The 13,409-nt window shown below is 38.2% G+C and overlaps 1 protein-coding gene across 1 annotated transcript in view; it reads right to left on the bottom strand.

Annotated features, from left to right (window-relative positions):
• Positions 1-13,409, bottom strand: part of DCP2 (decapping mRNA 2) — a 63,139-nt gene that overhangs the window by 32,386 nt on the left and 17,344 nt on the right. Inside the window, exons 3-4 of the mRNA XM_004267448.4 lie at positions 12,434-12,561; positions 11,920-12,018 (exon numbers count right to left, since the gene is read on the bottom strand). Of these exons, the coding sequence (XP_004267496.1) occupies positions 11,920-12,018; positions 12,434-12,561 (227 nt within the window). The remainder of the gene's footprint in view (positions 1-11,919; positions 12,019-12,433; positions 12,562-13,409) is intronic.

Below are 13,409 nucleotides of genomic sequence, written 5' to 3'. Positions count from 1 at the left end.
TGGTTAAGAATCTGCCTGCCAATGCAGGGGACACGGGTTCGAGCCCTGGTCCAGGAAGATTCCCACAAGCTACGGAGCAACTAAGCCCGTATGCCACAACTACTGAGCCCACATGCCACAATTAACCAAGCCGGCGCGCCTAGAGCCCGAGCTCTGCAACAAAGAGACGCCACCCCAATGAGAAGCCGGCGCACCGCAACGAAGAGTGGCCCCCACTCGCCACAACTAGAGACAAGCCCACACGCAGCAACGAAGACCCAACGCAGCCATACATACATTCATTCATTCATTTAAAAACCACTAAGGAAAAAGTCAGAATATTTCAGGGTCTAGTTCTAGCTGTGCCTCTGTTGAACTGTTCACTATGGAAAAACCTCCTTGCATACCTGAGCCTAAGTTTCTTCACCTATTCAGTGAAGGGCAACGTGGGAAATTGTGACTTACAATAATATATATTTGGTCACTGTCCCCCTTTCTGGTACAAGATCTCCTAAAACCCTTGGAATGTCTTAAGTGACGAAAGCAAGAGTGTCTTTTGTTATGTTAATTAGGTGACTTAAGAAGCCCCTGTAAGGATTGAGTAAGGATGGAAGCTGGTCGCCAGGTGATTAAGAGGGCTGGAACTTTCAGCTCCTCCCCCCCCACACCTCCAGGGATTGAGCTCAATCGCTAATGGCCAATGATTTAATCAATCATGACTATGAAATGAAGCCCCCCCTAAAAACCCAAAAGGAGAGTTTCTGGTTTGGTGAACACATGAAGATTTGGGCATAGCAGTGCTCTAGAAGAGAGCATGAAAGCTCCTTGCCCTTTCCCTATACCTTGCCCTATGTATTTATGTCTTCCATTTGGCTATTTCTGAGTTATATCCTTTTATTACAATAAACTGATAATCTAGTAAGAAAAACTGAATTCTGAATTCTGCGAATCACTCTAGCAAATTAATCAAACCCAAGGAGGAGCTCAGAAGCACAAATGACAACCTGGACTTGCGATTGGCATCTGAAGCAAAGGAGGGTCTTATGGGACTGAGCCCTTAACATGTGGAATGGGATGCTATCTCCAGGTAGATAGCGTCAGAATTGAGTTGAATTGTAGGACACCCAGCTGACGTCCAAAACTTGCTTGCTGGTGTAGGGAAACACACACACACACACACACACACACACACACACACACACTGTAATTGGGTCCAGAACCCTTAAGATGTTAGAATACATCAGTGGTTCCCACTCTGTGGGAAGTCACTGGGAACTCCATATGGATTTTATTCACCGCAACCACAAATCTATATGTATACCAAGCTACAGAATGAAAAGTGTCTTACACCAGCGGCCCGTTTCGTGGAAGACAATTTTTCCACGGACCGGGGTTGCAGGGCTGGGTGGGCGCCGCTCACCTCCTGCCGTGCAGCCTGGTTCCTAACAGGCTGCTGACTGGTACCATTCCGTGGCCCAGGGGTTGGGAGCCCCCGTCTTTCACAAAGAAAACCATTTCTCAAACATGAAAACGGAATGTGATTAATACTAATATTTAAGTGGGCAGATTCCAAGAGTATAGCTACAACCACATTTGCACGTGTGTGTGTGGGGAGGTGTTGTAAATGCACTAAAAATGAGAACTAGTGAAGTGGATTAATGGTTCTAAAACTGCCTTTCCTCACCGTGCCTCAAGGACTGCAGGAGCGTAAATCTCAGGAATAAAATGTCACATCTAACCCTCACCTTTTCCTTCAGCCAGAGGAGCCATTCTTAATTTGATTAAAATCCCGGGCTTCTGCTTAAAATTTAAAAAGCACTGGTATCTTCTAGCCTTAAAGTTCTCCTTCAGATAACATTTGTGTTCTGTGACCAAGTCCTTCCCCACTTCACCCCCAAATGAAAAGGCTTTGGAGCTTTAGTGTCTAGTAACCAGTGTGCATCTTTTACACTGGAGTTCGTTCCTCCTCTTGCCTCTAGTTTCAGCACCTTCTAACCAATCAGTGGGACAGAACATGCACAGGCCTGAATCTCTTACAAGGTATGGGTGTGAAGGAGATATTTCTATCCATTTTTTTTTTGTCTCTTCCCTCCTTCTCTTGCCAGTACATCTGACAAGAGAAAGGTACATCTTTCTACCTTCCTCAACAAGGGCACATCTATACTTGTCTCAAACATGTGTAGACTGTAACTCCCAATTTAAGCTCCTCTACGACACCTAACTCATTTCTGTATACTACCTTTCCCTAATTTCAAGATACTAGGTGAATATACTTACTTGAAAACTGCTCTATGGTATATAGAAAAAACAGACATTATTTGTATTTCCTACTTCTAGAAATGACAGAGTGGGAACAGAAATACAGATATGCTACCAAAAAAAAAAAAAGTTTTCTTGTCCTAAACCAAAACTATACACCTTTTCCAAAATAAAATTCTTTTACCAATTGTGGATTTATTTCACAACTCATGTATGCTATCTGGAGTGAAAGTCCAGATACTTTGGTTTTCCTTTTCTTTGCAACTAAGGTCTACCCTACTCTACTGCTTCAGACATAGCTTAAAAAAAATTGTTTTAATTGTAAATCAATCAGGATGGATATTAGATTTATAACTGTAACAATTAGGACTGGTTTACCTGAAAGTTTACACATCAGTGACATAAAATTGTTTCTCTTCAGAGTTTCCATTAAGAAGGTCAAAAGGGAAGACATAAACCAGAAGACATTCACAATACACTCAAATCCAGACTATATTAAAAAGTCCTATATATCCACAGGACAAGTAAACCAACTTTTTAAAAAAATGGGTAACATGTAAGTGGTTACTTAATAAAAGAGCACATTCAAATGGCCAATAAGAATATGACAATGTGGTCAACATCATTAGACTTCAGAGATACATAAATTAGAAGCACAATGACAATTACATTCCCATGAGAATGACTAAAATTTTTTTAAATTGATATAATTAACATTATATTAACTTCAGATATACAACATAATTAACTTTTTGTATATATTGAGGAATGACCATAAAATTTTTCCCAGTTTTACTGATATAATTGATATATACCATTGCTTAACTTTAAGGTGTACAGCTTAACGGTTTGACTTGTAATGAGAACTCACTGTAATGATAACGCTTAGGATCTACTCTCTGAGCAACTTACATACGTATCATACAGCAGTGTTAACTACAGTCATCATGTTGTTCACTGCATCCCTAGTACTTATTTATCTTCTAACTCAGTTTGTGCCTTTTGACCAGCTTCCTACAATTCTCCTCTACACGCACACACCCTCTGATAACCACAAAACTGATCTCTCCCTCTATGAGTTTTGTTTTTTCAAATTCCACATGTAAGTGAGACCATACAGTACCTGTCTTTGTCTGACTTATTTCATTTTGCATAATGCTCTCAATGTCCATCCATAGCGCAAATGGCAGGATTCTTTTTTTTTTTAACAGCTGAAATATATTCCATTGTGAATATGACATACCACATATTCTTTAACCATTCATCGATGAACACTTAGGTTGTTTCCATGTCTTGGCTGTTGTAAAAAATGCTATGAACATAAGAATGCAGATACCTTTTCAAGTTAGCATTTTCATTTCCTTTGGATATATTCCCACTAGTGGAATTGCTGGATCATATGGTAGTTGTAATTTAATTTTTTGAGGATCCTCCATACAGCTTTGCATAGTGGCTGTACCAGTTTACAATCTCAGTAACAGTGAACAAGGGATCCCTTTTCTCCACATTCATCTGTCTTTTTAAGGTGGCCATTCTAACAGGCATAAGAGATATATCATTGTGGTTTTGATTTCTATTTGCCTAATAACCTAGTGATGTTGAGCATCTTTTCACATACCTCTATCTTCCATTCCATTAGCCATTCCTCTATCTTCTTTGGAAAAATGTATATTCAGGTCTTTTGCCCATTTTTTAATTGAATTATTTGTTGAGTTGTATGAGTTCTTTATACATTTTAGCTATTAACCCCTTATCAAATATATGGTTTTTGAGTATTTTCTCCCATTCCGTAGGCTGTCGTTCTACTTTGTTGACTGTTTCTCTTGCTGTACAGAAGCTTTTGGGTTGATGTAGTCGCACTTGCTTATTTTGGTGCTTATGCTTTTGGTGTCATAGCCAAAAAATCATTGCCAAGACCCATGTCAAGGAGTTTTTATCCTGTTTTCTTCTAGGAGTTTTATAGTTTCAGGTCTTACATTTAAATTTAAGTATTTAATCCATTTCAAGTTAACTTCTGTGAGTGGTATAAGTCAGGGATCTAGTTTCATTCTTTTACATGAGAATATCCAATTTCTCCAGCACAATTTACTGAAGAGACTTCTTTTCTCCATTCAGTTTTCTTGGCTCCCTCTTCAAATATTAGCTGACCATATACGTGTGGGTTTATTTCTGGGATCTCAGTTCTATTCCATTGATCTATATATTTGTCTGTTTTTATACCAGTGCCATACTGTTTTAATTACTATAGCTTTATAGTATAGCTTGAAATCAGGCAGTGTGATGCCTTCCACTTTGTTCTTCTTTCTCAGGATTGCTTTGGCTATTCAGAGTCTTTGGTGGTTACATATACATTTTAGAATTTCTTTCCTAATTCTGTAAAAATAATGTCATTGAAATCCTGAAAGGGATCACACTGAATCTAGACATGGTTTTTGGCAGTAATGACATTAAACAATATTAATTCTCGCACTCCATGAACATGGGATAAAAATTTTTAAATTGGTAATTCTATGTGTAGGTCAGGACAACTAGAACTCTCATATGCGGGTGGTGGGAATGTAAATCGGTTCAACCACCTGGAAAACCATTGGCAGTAGATATGCAACTTCCCTATGACTCAATAATTCCACTCCTAGAGAAATGAAGGCTTATTTTCCTCAAAGGACATGTATAAGAATATTTACAGCAGTTTTATTCTGAATAGCCAAAAACTGGATACAATCCAATGCATAAGAGAATGGACAAACTGTGGTATATTTGTACACTGGAATATAACAAAGAGCAATTAAAAAGGACCGACTGCTAATATACACAACAACATAGATGAATCTCACAGGCATTATACTGAGCCAAAGACATAAAACACAAAGAATAACTATTGCAAAATCCTAATTATATGAAGCTCAAGACCAGGCAAAACTAATCAATGGTGATAGAAGTCAAGATAGTGGTTCCCTTCAGGAAATGTGGGGGAAAGAAGGCATTGACTAAGAAGGGGCAGGAAAGAATCTTCTGAGGTGCTGAAAATATTCTTTGACCTAGGTGGTGGTTTCACAGGTATATACATATATAAAAATGAATAACCTGTTAAGATTAGTGTATTTTATGTTCTTATCCTCCAACAAAAAAGTTTTAAAATAACTTTATATAGTTCTTAATTCTATTTTTACAGTTATTCCCTTTAACTACCTTCTTTGAATAATACCTTATAATCAGAAATTAGTATACATTCCAGTCACGTATGTCTGTATAATAATTAGAAACTATGCTAAAGGTAAACTGTATATTCTAAGTTCCTTGTGAGCAGAGCCTGTTACCAAACAGAATCTAACTGAATACATGCTTACTAAAACAAGTACTGGAGGACCGAGGGGCTGTTTCAGATTAGAGACTGAAAACATAACAATTAAATGCAAATACAGTACATGAGCCTGGATAGGATAGTGAAGGGAGAAGGGGGTGGAAACTGCAGAAAAGGACCATAATGGATCAACTAGTAAATATGAATATGAATTGTCCGTTAGATAACAGAACCTATCAATGTCCCACTCCTGAATTTGATAATTACACTGTGCTTATATAAGAGAACTTCCCACTTCTTAAAATTTACATGCGTAAATAATTAGGGGTTAAGGGGCATTTTGTCTGCAATTTACTCCTAAAGTATTTAGCAATAATAATAAAAACCATTCACCCATATGTATCAAAAGTAATAAAGCAAATATGGCAAAATATTAACAGGTGAATCTATTCTTTATATTATTCTTATTATTTTTCTCTATACTTGAAATTCTCTCAATAGTAACACAATTTTAAAGAGTAACATGTAATTAATGTTTAGGTTTTTCTAGTGCATTCATTCAAATATATCCTGTGTGCTTAGTAAGTGGTAGGTACTGTCCTAGGCACTGACTTCAGAAATGAATAAAGCAAGCGCTGCTCTTTAAAGAGCTCCATCTAAAAAAGAAATGATAACTGCAATATGATATACGTGCCAAAAGGTAGGTGGGTTCTATGGGAGTACAGAATCAGGGTGCCTAACTCAGCCTTGGTTAAAGGTAAGGTGTGATTGTGAGTTGGGGTGGTCACCTCTGGAAGGCTGTCATGGGCAGCATCCTATTCTGCTGGATACACTTGAGCTAGGACTTGAAAGATGAACAGAAGTTTGCCAGATAGAAAGAAAAAGACATTCCATTCACATAGCTGGGAATGGCTACAGCTGAAGAATTATATGAGAGGAAATGGTACAACATGAGGCCATCAGCCTAGTTTAACAAAGGCAGCTTGAAACCCTGTACAACCAAACTTAGAATAAACATAATATAGTGACAGACCTCAATTCTAAAAGTGATAAAGACTGATTTACCTCTAAAATTAGGTATTCATGGGCTTCCCTGGTGGTGCAGTGGTTGAGAGTCCGCCTGCCAATGCACGGGACACGGGTTCGTGCCCCGTTCCGGGAAGATCCCACATGCCGCAGAGCGGCTGGGCCCGTGAGCCATGACCGCTGAGCCTTGTGCGTCCGGAGCCTGTGCTCCGCAACGGGAGAGGCCACAGCAGTGAGAGGCCCGTGTACCGCAAAAAATAAATAAATAAATAAAAAAATAATAATAATAAAATTAGGTATTCATTCTCAACAAATATTTACCAGGAAAAAATTTTAATAGCTCACTTACATGTATAGACAACAAATATAAAAATTTTAATACCATACCTTCTGTGTATCAAATCCATTCCTGTATTATAATACAGACTTAATGTTCCTGGCACATGGAATAGGACTAATGTCTCAAATGATATCAGATAAAAATCTCTACATAAGAGTAAAGAAATGTGCTACCCAAAGAACACCAGCATAGACAATGAAATCCTCTGCGTAAAATCTATGTCCTATAAGCCTACAAGAGGTAGAATAAACCAATAATTCCTCTGTACAAATTCTATCAAGATTAAATCACATAAATGCATATTAAAGCTTTATTAGAATAAAATATGTTGTTCTGACAAATAATAAGCAACAATATGAAATCTTGAAACCACAAGTGAACTGCCAAGTATTCCTTGTTTTCTCAAAAACAGTTGGTGTTTCACTGCAACTAACAACAAAAATATACTGATTATCCTAATATAGCCTTTCAATAATATCTAGAAAACATTTTTCATATCCCTGTCCTAAATCTACTTCACTGAATACAAGTGATAAGAAATAGGGACTTCCCTGGTGGCGCAGTGGTTGAGAATCCACATGCCAATGCAGGGGACACGGGTTCGAGCCCTGGTCTGGGAAGATCCCACATGCTGCGGAGCAACTAGGCCCGTGAGCCACAACTACTGAGCTTGCGCGTCTGGAGCCTGCGCTCCGCAACAAGAGAGACCGCGATAGTGAGAGGCCCGCGCACTGCGATGAAGAGCGGCCCCCGCTTGCCACAACTAGAGAAAGCCCTCGCACAGAAACGAAGACCCAATACAGCAAAAATAAATAAATAAATAAATAACTCCTACCCTCAGCATCTTCAAAAAAAAACCATAAACTCCTATAAATGGAATAAAAATCTGGTTTTTAACTAAGACACTGGTGGTTCCTCCCCTCCCTCAAACAGTGTTGCTTTTATTATACTGCAGTACCACCAAGTGGCAGAAGGATACACTGCAACTCTAGCACTGCTAGTTGAATACTTCATCACTCAAAAATGGCAACTACTATGGATTGAACCCTCCAAAATTCTTATGTTGAAGACCTAACCCCCAATATGACTGTATTTGGAGATAGGGCCTCTGAGGAGGTGTTACAGGTTAAATGAGGTCATATGGGTGGGGCTCTAATCCAACAGGGCTAGTGCCCTTATGAAAAACAGGAGATGCTAGCACACTAGCTCTCGGGGCACTCACACAGGCACCTGGCAAAGGTCACATGAGCATGCAGAGAAAAGGCAGCCAACTGCAAGCCAGGATCAGAGTCCTCACCAAGAGGTCAATCAGCAGGCAGCTTGATCTTAGACTTCCCAGCCTCCAGAGAAGTAGAAAATAAATTTCTATTGTTTAAGCCACCCAGTCTGTGGTATTTTGTTATGGCAGCCTGAGTGGACTAATACAGCAATGCTCCACCTTAGTCCCAAAACTTTTCTCTTTACGAAAAAAGTATTCACTTAAAAATCAGGAATAAAAGTCAAAAGACTTGACTTTAAAACTTCTAGCCTCAAAATTTACAGAAATTAAAGTTAAATCTTCTTTGACAAGTTCTTTTATCAGCTAAAAGAGACTATTATTTAGATCAGAAAGGTTAGAAGTTAGGATTAATTCTTATTATCAAAGGGAACATTTTTTTCCCTGAAATTAAAGGACTGTGGTTCCTAAGTATGCTTGTGCTTTCCTCAGAGCAAGACAAAAACTCTAAAACAGGGGGAAAAAATTCATATTGATCCAACAGAAAGGTAAATGTTATTAGGAAATAGATAGATGTACTTAAAAATCACAAATTCCTTCTGTTTTCATCTGTTTAGAAATTCTCACCCATTTATAAATATTCCTTAACTGCCTATATAGCAGTCAAGAACATCAACTCCAGAACCCAAATACCTAAATATCTCTGTTTTGCTGCTTACTGTAAGACCGTGAGCATGTTACTAAACTGCTCTGTTTCAGTTACCCCCACCTGTAAAATGGAGATAACAATTTCCCATAATGGTTGTATCTTTCCCCACAGGATTCTCTTTAGATCCTACAATCCACACTCCATTCTCCCACTTCCCATCGCCCCAAGAATAAATTTTATTTACTTTCTTACAAATTACAATGATGCACAGTCATTACTGAAATCAGCATCACATAGATAGGACAACTTTTTATCTTAGTATCCCAGAGCAGAGAACAAACAAGATAAACCAAAGTGAAAACTGTCTCAGTTCACAGGTTAACTTACTTTTTTACCCTGAATATCCTATTTCTGCATCATCCTGACTCTTTATAATACAGTGCATAAAACTCATCAGAGGGAGGTTTCCAGCACTCCTGGGTCTAGGGTCATTCTTCAGTTTTTCCAAGGTTAGGTATTTGATTCCTCCAAGAAGATCCAATTCCAGAGACAGCTCATTTCACACAATTTAGCCTAAATTTCTGTTATTCCAGTTATTATCTTTTCTGGACTTGGACAACTATCTCACTACTGTAGGACTAGTCTAACTCCATGTTTAAGATCTACAGATCAATTCCTCTAAGTAGGATGCTATGGTTCCCATTTTGTCCTTCCTTATAAGCAAGATGACTACAAAAATTGAAGGTATAAAAAGGGAAGACTTTACAAGTACTGTACATCTCCTGCCATATACAGAAAAGAAAGGAAAAGCTCTTAGAGGATGTGGCAATTTCTCACCTGCTTCCTAAATAGCTTTCGATTTTAAAGGGTGGGCATAAACCTTCACCTACTTGTACAGAAAAAGCTTTGTCTATACGCTGTTGCAAATACTTGCTTAGATAAGTTGTTCCATACTCAATTTAAAATGCAGCATTTTCAATCATTTTTAAAATCTTACTCCAGGGCTTCCCTGGTGGCGCAGTGGTTGAGAGTCCGCCTGCCGATGCAGGGGACGCAGGTTCGTACCCCGGTCCGGGAGGATCCCACATGCCGCGAAGCAGCTGGGCCCATGAGCCATGGCCACTGAGCCTGCGTGTCCGGAGCCTGTGCTCCACAACAGGAGAGGCCACAACAGTGAGAGGCCCGCGTACCACAAAAAAACACAAAAAACAACAACAACAAATCTTACTCCAAAGAAAATAACTACTAATAGTTTTTCTACAGCAAATAACCACTAGTGGTTTATAAGAATTTTAACTATTATCCCTCACTAATAATTATACCCAAACTTAAATGAGGCAGTGAACACTGCCACAGGAAAACAATGAGTCAAAAAATAAATAAGGCAAGAGACCCAAATAAAATATGTCACAAAATACATACTGCCATCTCAAAATTCAATCACCACCAGCTTAGATTCTAAAGATATCACTTCTAGTTATGAAGATCTTGTTTCTAGCTATATCTGGGACTTCCCTGGTGCTGCAGTGGTAAAGAATACGCCTTCCAATGCAGGGTACACGGGTTCAATCCCTGGTTGGGGAACTAAGATCCCACATGCCGCAGGGAAACTAAGCCTGCGTGCCACAACCACTGAGCCCAGGCACCTCAACTAGAGAGCCCACACGCCCTGGAGCCCACACACCACAACTAGAGAAGAGAAAACCTGCACGCCATAACTAGAGAGAAGCCAGCACACAACAAAAAAAAAGATCACACATGCCTCAATGAAGATCCTGCGTGCCGCAACTAAGACCCAACGCAGGCAAAAAAATAATTTAAAAACATTTTATGTCTTACAGAGACTTGCCCAAAGTCTCTAGGCTATTGAACAACATATACTAAAACTATACTAGAACAAAAACCTTTCAACTTCTAGGCCAGTTCTCTTTCCATTTTATCATACTTCCTCATAGCTCAACTTCTCAAATGTCAAGGACAAGGTGTAATGTTATAAATGATTAGGAACTAATAAATAAGAATACAGTATACAATATATCACAAGGTACTATACAGTTAAGGCCAAGCGAATGATAAAGACAGCAATTGCTATTAAAGTTCAGATTACTGTGGGCTACAGCTGACTGGTTACATTTTAAAATAAACAGAATTTAGGGACTTCCCTGGTGGCGCAGCGGTTAAGACTCCGTGCTCTCCATGCAGGGGGCCTGGGTTCTATCCCTGGTCAGGGAACTAGATCCCACATGCATGCCGCAACTGAGAGTTCGCATGCCACAACCAAGGAGCCCAAGTGACACAACTAAGGAGCTGGCAAGCCACAACTAAGGAGCCTGCCAGCCACAACTAAGACCCGGCACAACCAAATAAATAAATTAATTTTTTAAAAAAAAACAATTTAAAGAAGAATGAACTTCCTTATTTTACAAATAAAGAAACTCAGGCCCTGTATATAGAGCTAGTTGGTGGCAGTCCTTTAGGGAAAAAGAGTAATTTGAGCTGGGTCTAGAAAGATACCTAGATAAGATTTGAATAGGCAGGAAGAAGACAGTACTTTCCAGGTAGGGAAATCACATATGCAAAAGCCTAGAGGCTGAAACAAATCAATCAAATTCAGAGACCAAAGAATTCATTCTTTTGACTAAGAATAAAGAAAAATAAATTTAGGAATGGCTAAGTTTTGTGTTGGGGGTAGGGGAGGGAGTTTCAATACTTAATTAAACTTGATCCTACAGGCAGTGGGAGGAAGCTAGAGTGGGTTTTGAGCAACAAACATAAATTTCTTAGAAAAGCCCAAATTATGCATTTGTCTGGAAGCCAAGAATATAAACATAAAACAAAGGTTATAATAGCCAAAATATTTAACCAATAACAAATCCAATTCTAAAAGGAAAGGTGGAGAAGATATCTAAAAAAAAAGTTAAATAATAGAATAAAAAATGAACAATGAAAGAAAATGGAAACAAATGAGAGAAGAATAAATGATAGATGTGGACAAATGAATCAACAGTTACATTATAAAAGATGTTACTTCATGCAGTTAAGTTCTGGAAAGAGGATTAAATGATCCAAACAAGTTAGTCTCCATGGCTAAAAAAACACACTCAAAGCATAACCACCAAATGTTACTGTTTCAAACTGCAATAACTCACCTCTCTAGCAGCACAATCATGAGGAGCTTCTTCTTTATTTACTTTTCCTTTTGGAAATCCCCAGCCTGATTTTGCTAGGTACCCCTGAACCAGTAATACCTACAAAACAATCAGAGGTAAAAATAAAACTTGCCCTTCTTTCCCATGTTCCTTTCTAAAAGCCAAAAGTGCTTTTCTCCTTACTTCAGGTAACTGTTATCACCAATAATTTTATTTGGTTGACTATCTTTCAGGAAGCTAAATATACTATTACTTTTCCTGTAAAGAAAGGTATTCTGTCCATTTTAAAGTATTTCTTCAAAAATCAAATGATTCCTTTGCAATAAGTCACGCTGCAACAAGTATAAATTATTAAGACCCAGAATGCAGATGAAATATACAAAATCTGGCCTTTTATCACTAAAAATCTAAGTATACTTTTCAAACCTCAGTTCAGAACATTATAAAAACAACATATTAGGATGAAAACAGCTGATCACCATTTCACTAAAAATCTTTTATTACTCTCACTCACATTTTCAAGTGTCTCATCAAGAATAATTGCACCATATGTTGGCACTCCCATTTTATATTCTTTCCATTCATCCAAAATTTTTTCCACATCTTCACCTTGAGGCAGCAAAAATGGACAATGACTGAAGAGTATACATTGTGTTAAGGAAGCTACTTTCTCCCTTAATACAGCTTAAGCACTTATACACATAAAGAGATCTATTTAAATCAACTGTGTATTTTACATGAAATTACTCGTATCTTCACCTCACTTAAGTTTATCCTTCTTGCTTTTGTCTTTTCACATTTGTTTTCTCTTGAACAAGCCATTGCTAACTTCTGCATTTAGCCTAGACACAAATCAAGTAAATTGTGAATACTCAAATACTCTAGCTCCCTAAGTTAACACAAATAAATTCAGGACCATGTGAACACTTCGAATAATTCTTGTTAAGTGGGTCGAATTTATCATATTAAGAGTCAACAGATACTGAAACTGACATCAAGAAATATAAGCACAGTACACATATACTGGTAAGAGCTAGGAACCATCAGAATAAGTGAAAGTGGGAATTCCCTGGTGGTCCAGTGGTTAGGACTCCGCACTTCCTGTGCAGGGAGCAGAGGATCAACCCCTGGTCGGGAACTAAGATCCCACAAGCCTCAAGGCCAAAAAAATAAATAAATAAATAAAAAGAGTAAGTGGAAGTGGCTAACTCTGGGAAGCAGAACTAGGGATGACATATTACACTGCCGAATTTCTTTACCATGTACATATATTGCTTCCATAATTTAAAACATTTTTAAGATGAAGATTTATTAAGGATTATACAGAAAGGTAAATATGGGTTTTAAGGAAAGTATGGCCTGTTTCAAAAGAAACTGGGTATGCCTCCCCAAAACTGGGCTGAGTAAAGTAAGTTTTTTTTTTAAAGTAAAACCTAAACCTGTAAAGTATATGCTCAGGCTTCCAATACTCCATGCTACCAAATGCCTCA

The sequence above is a fragment of the Orcinus orca genome, chromosome 3 (genome assembly GCF_937001465.1).
Source record: "Orcinus orca chromosome 3, mOrcOrc1.1, whole genome shotgun sequence".
In the NCBI taxonomy this organism is placed as follows: Eukaryota; Metazoa; Chordata; class Mammalia; order Artiodactyla; family Delphinidae; genus Orcinus; species Orcinus orca.
This window is presented reverse-complemented; position numbering and strand designations above follow the sequence as displayed.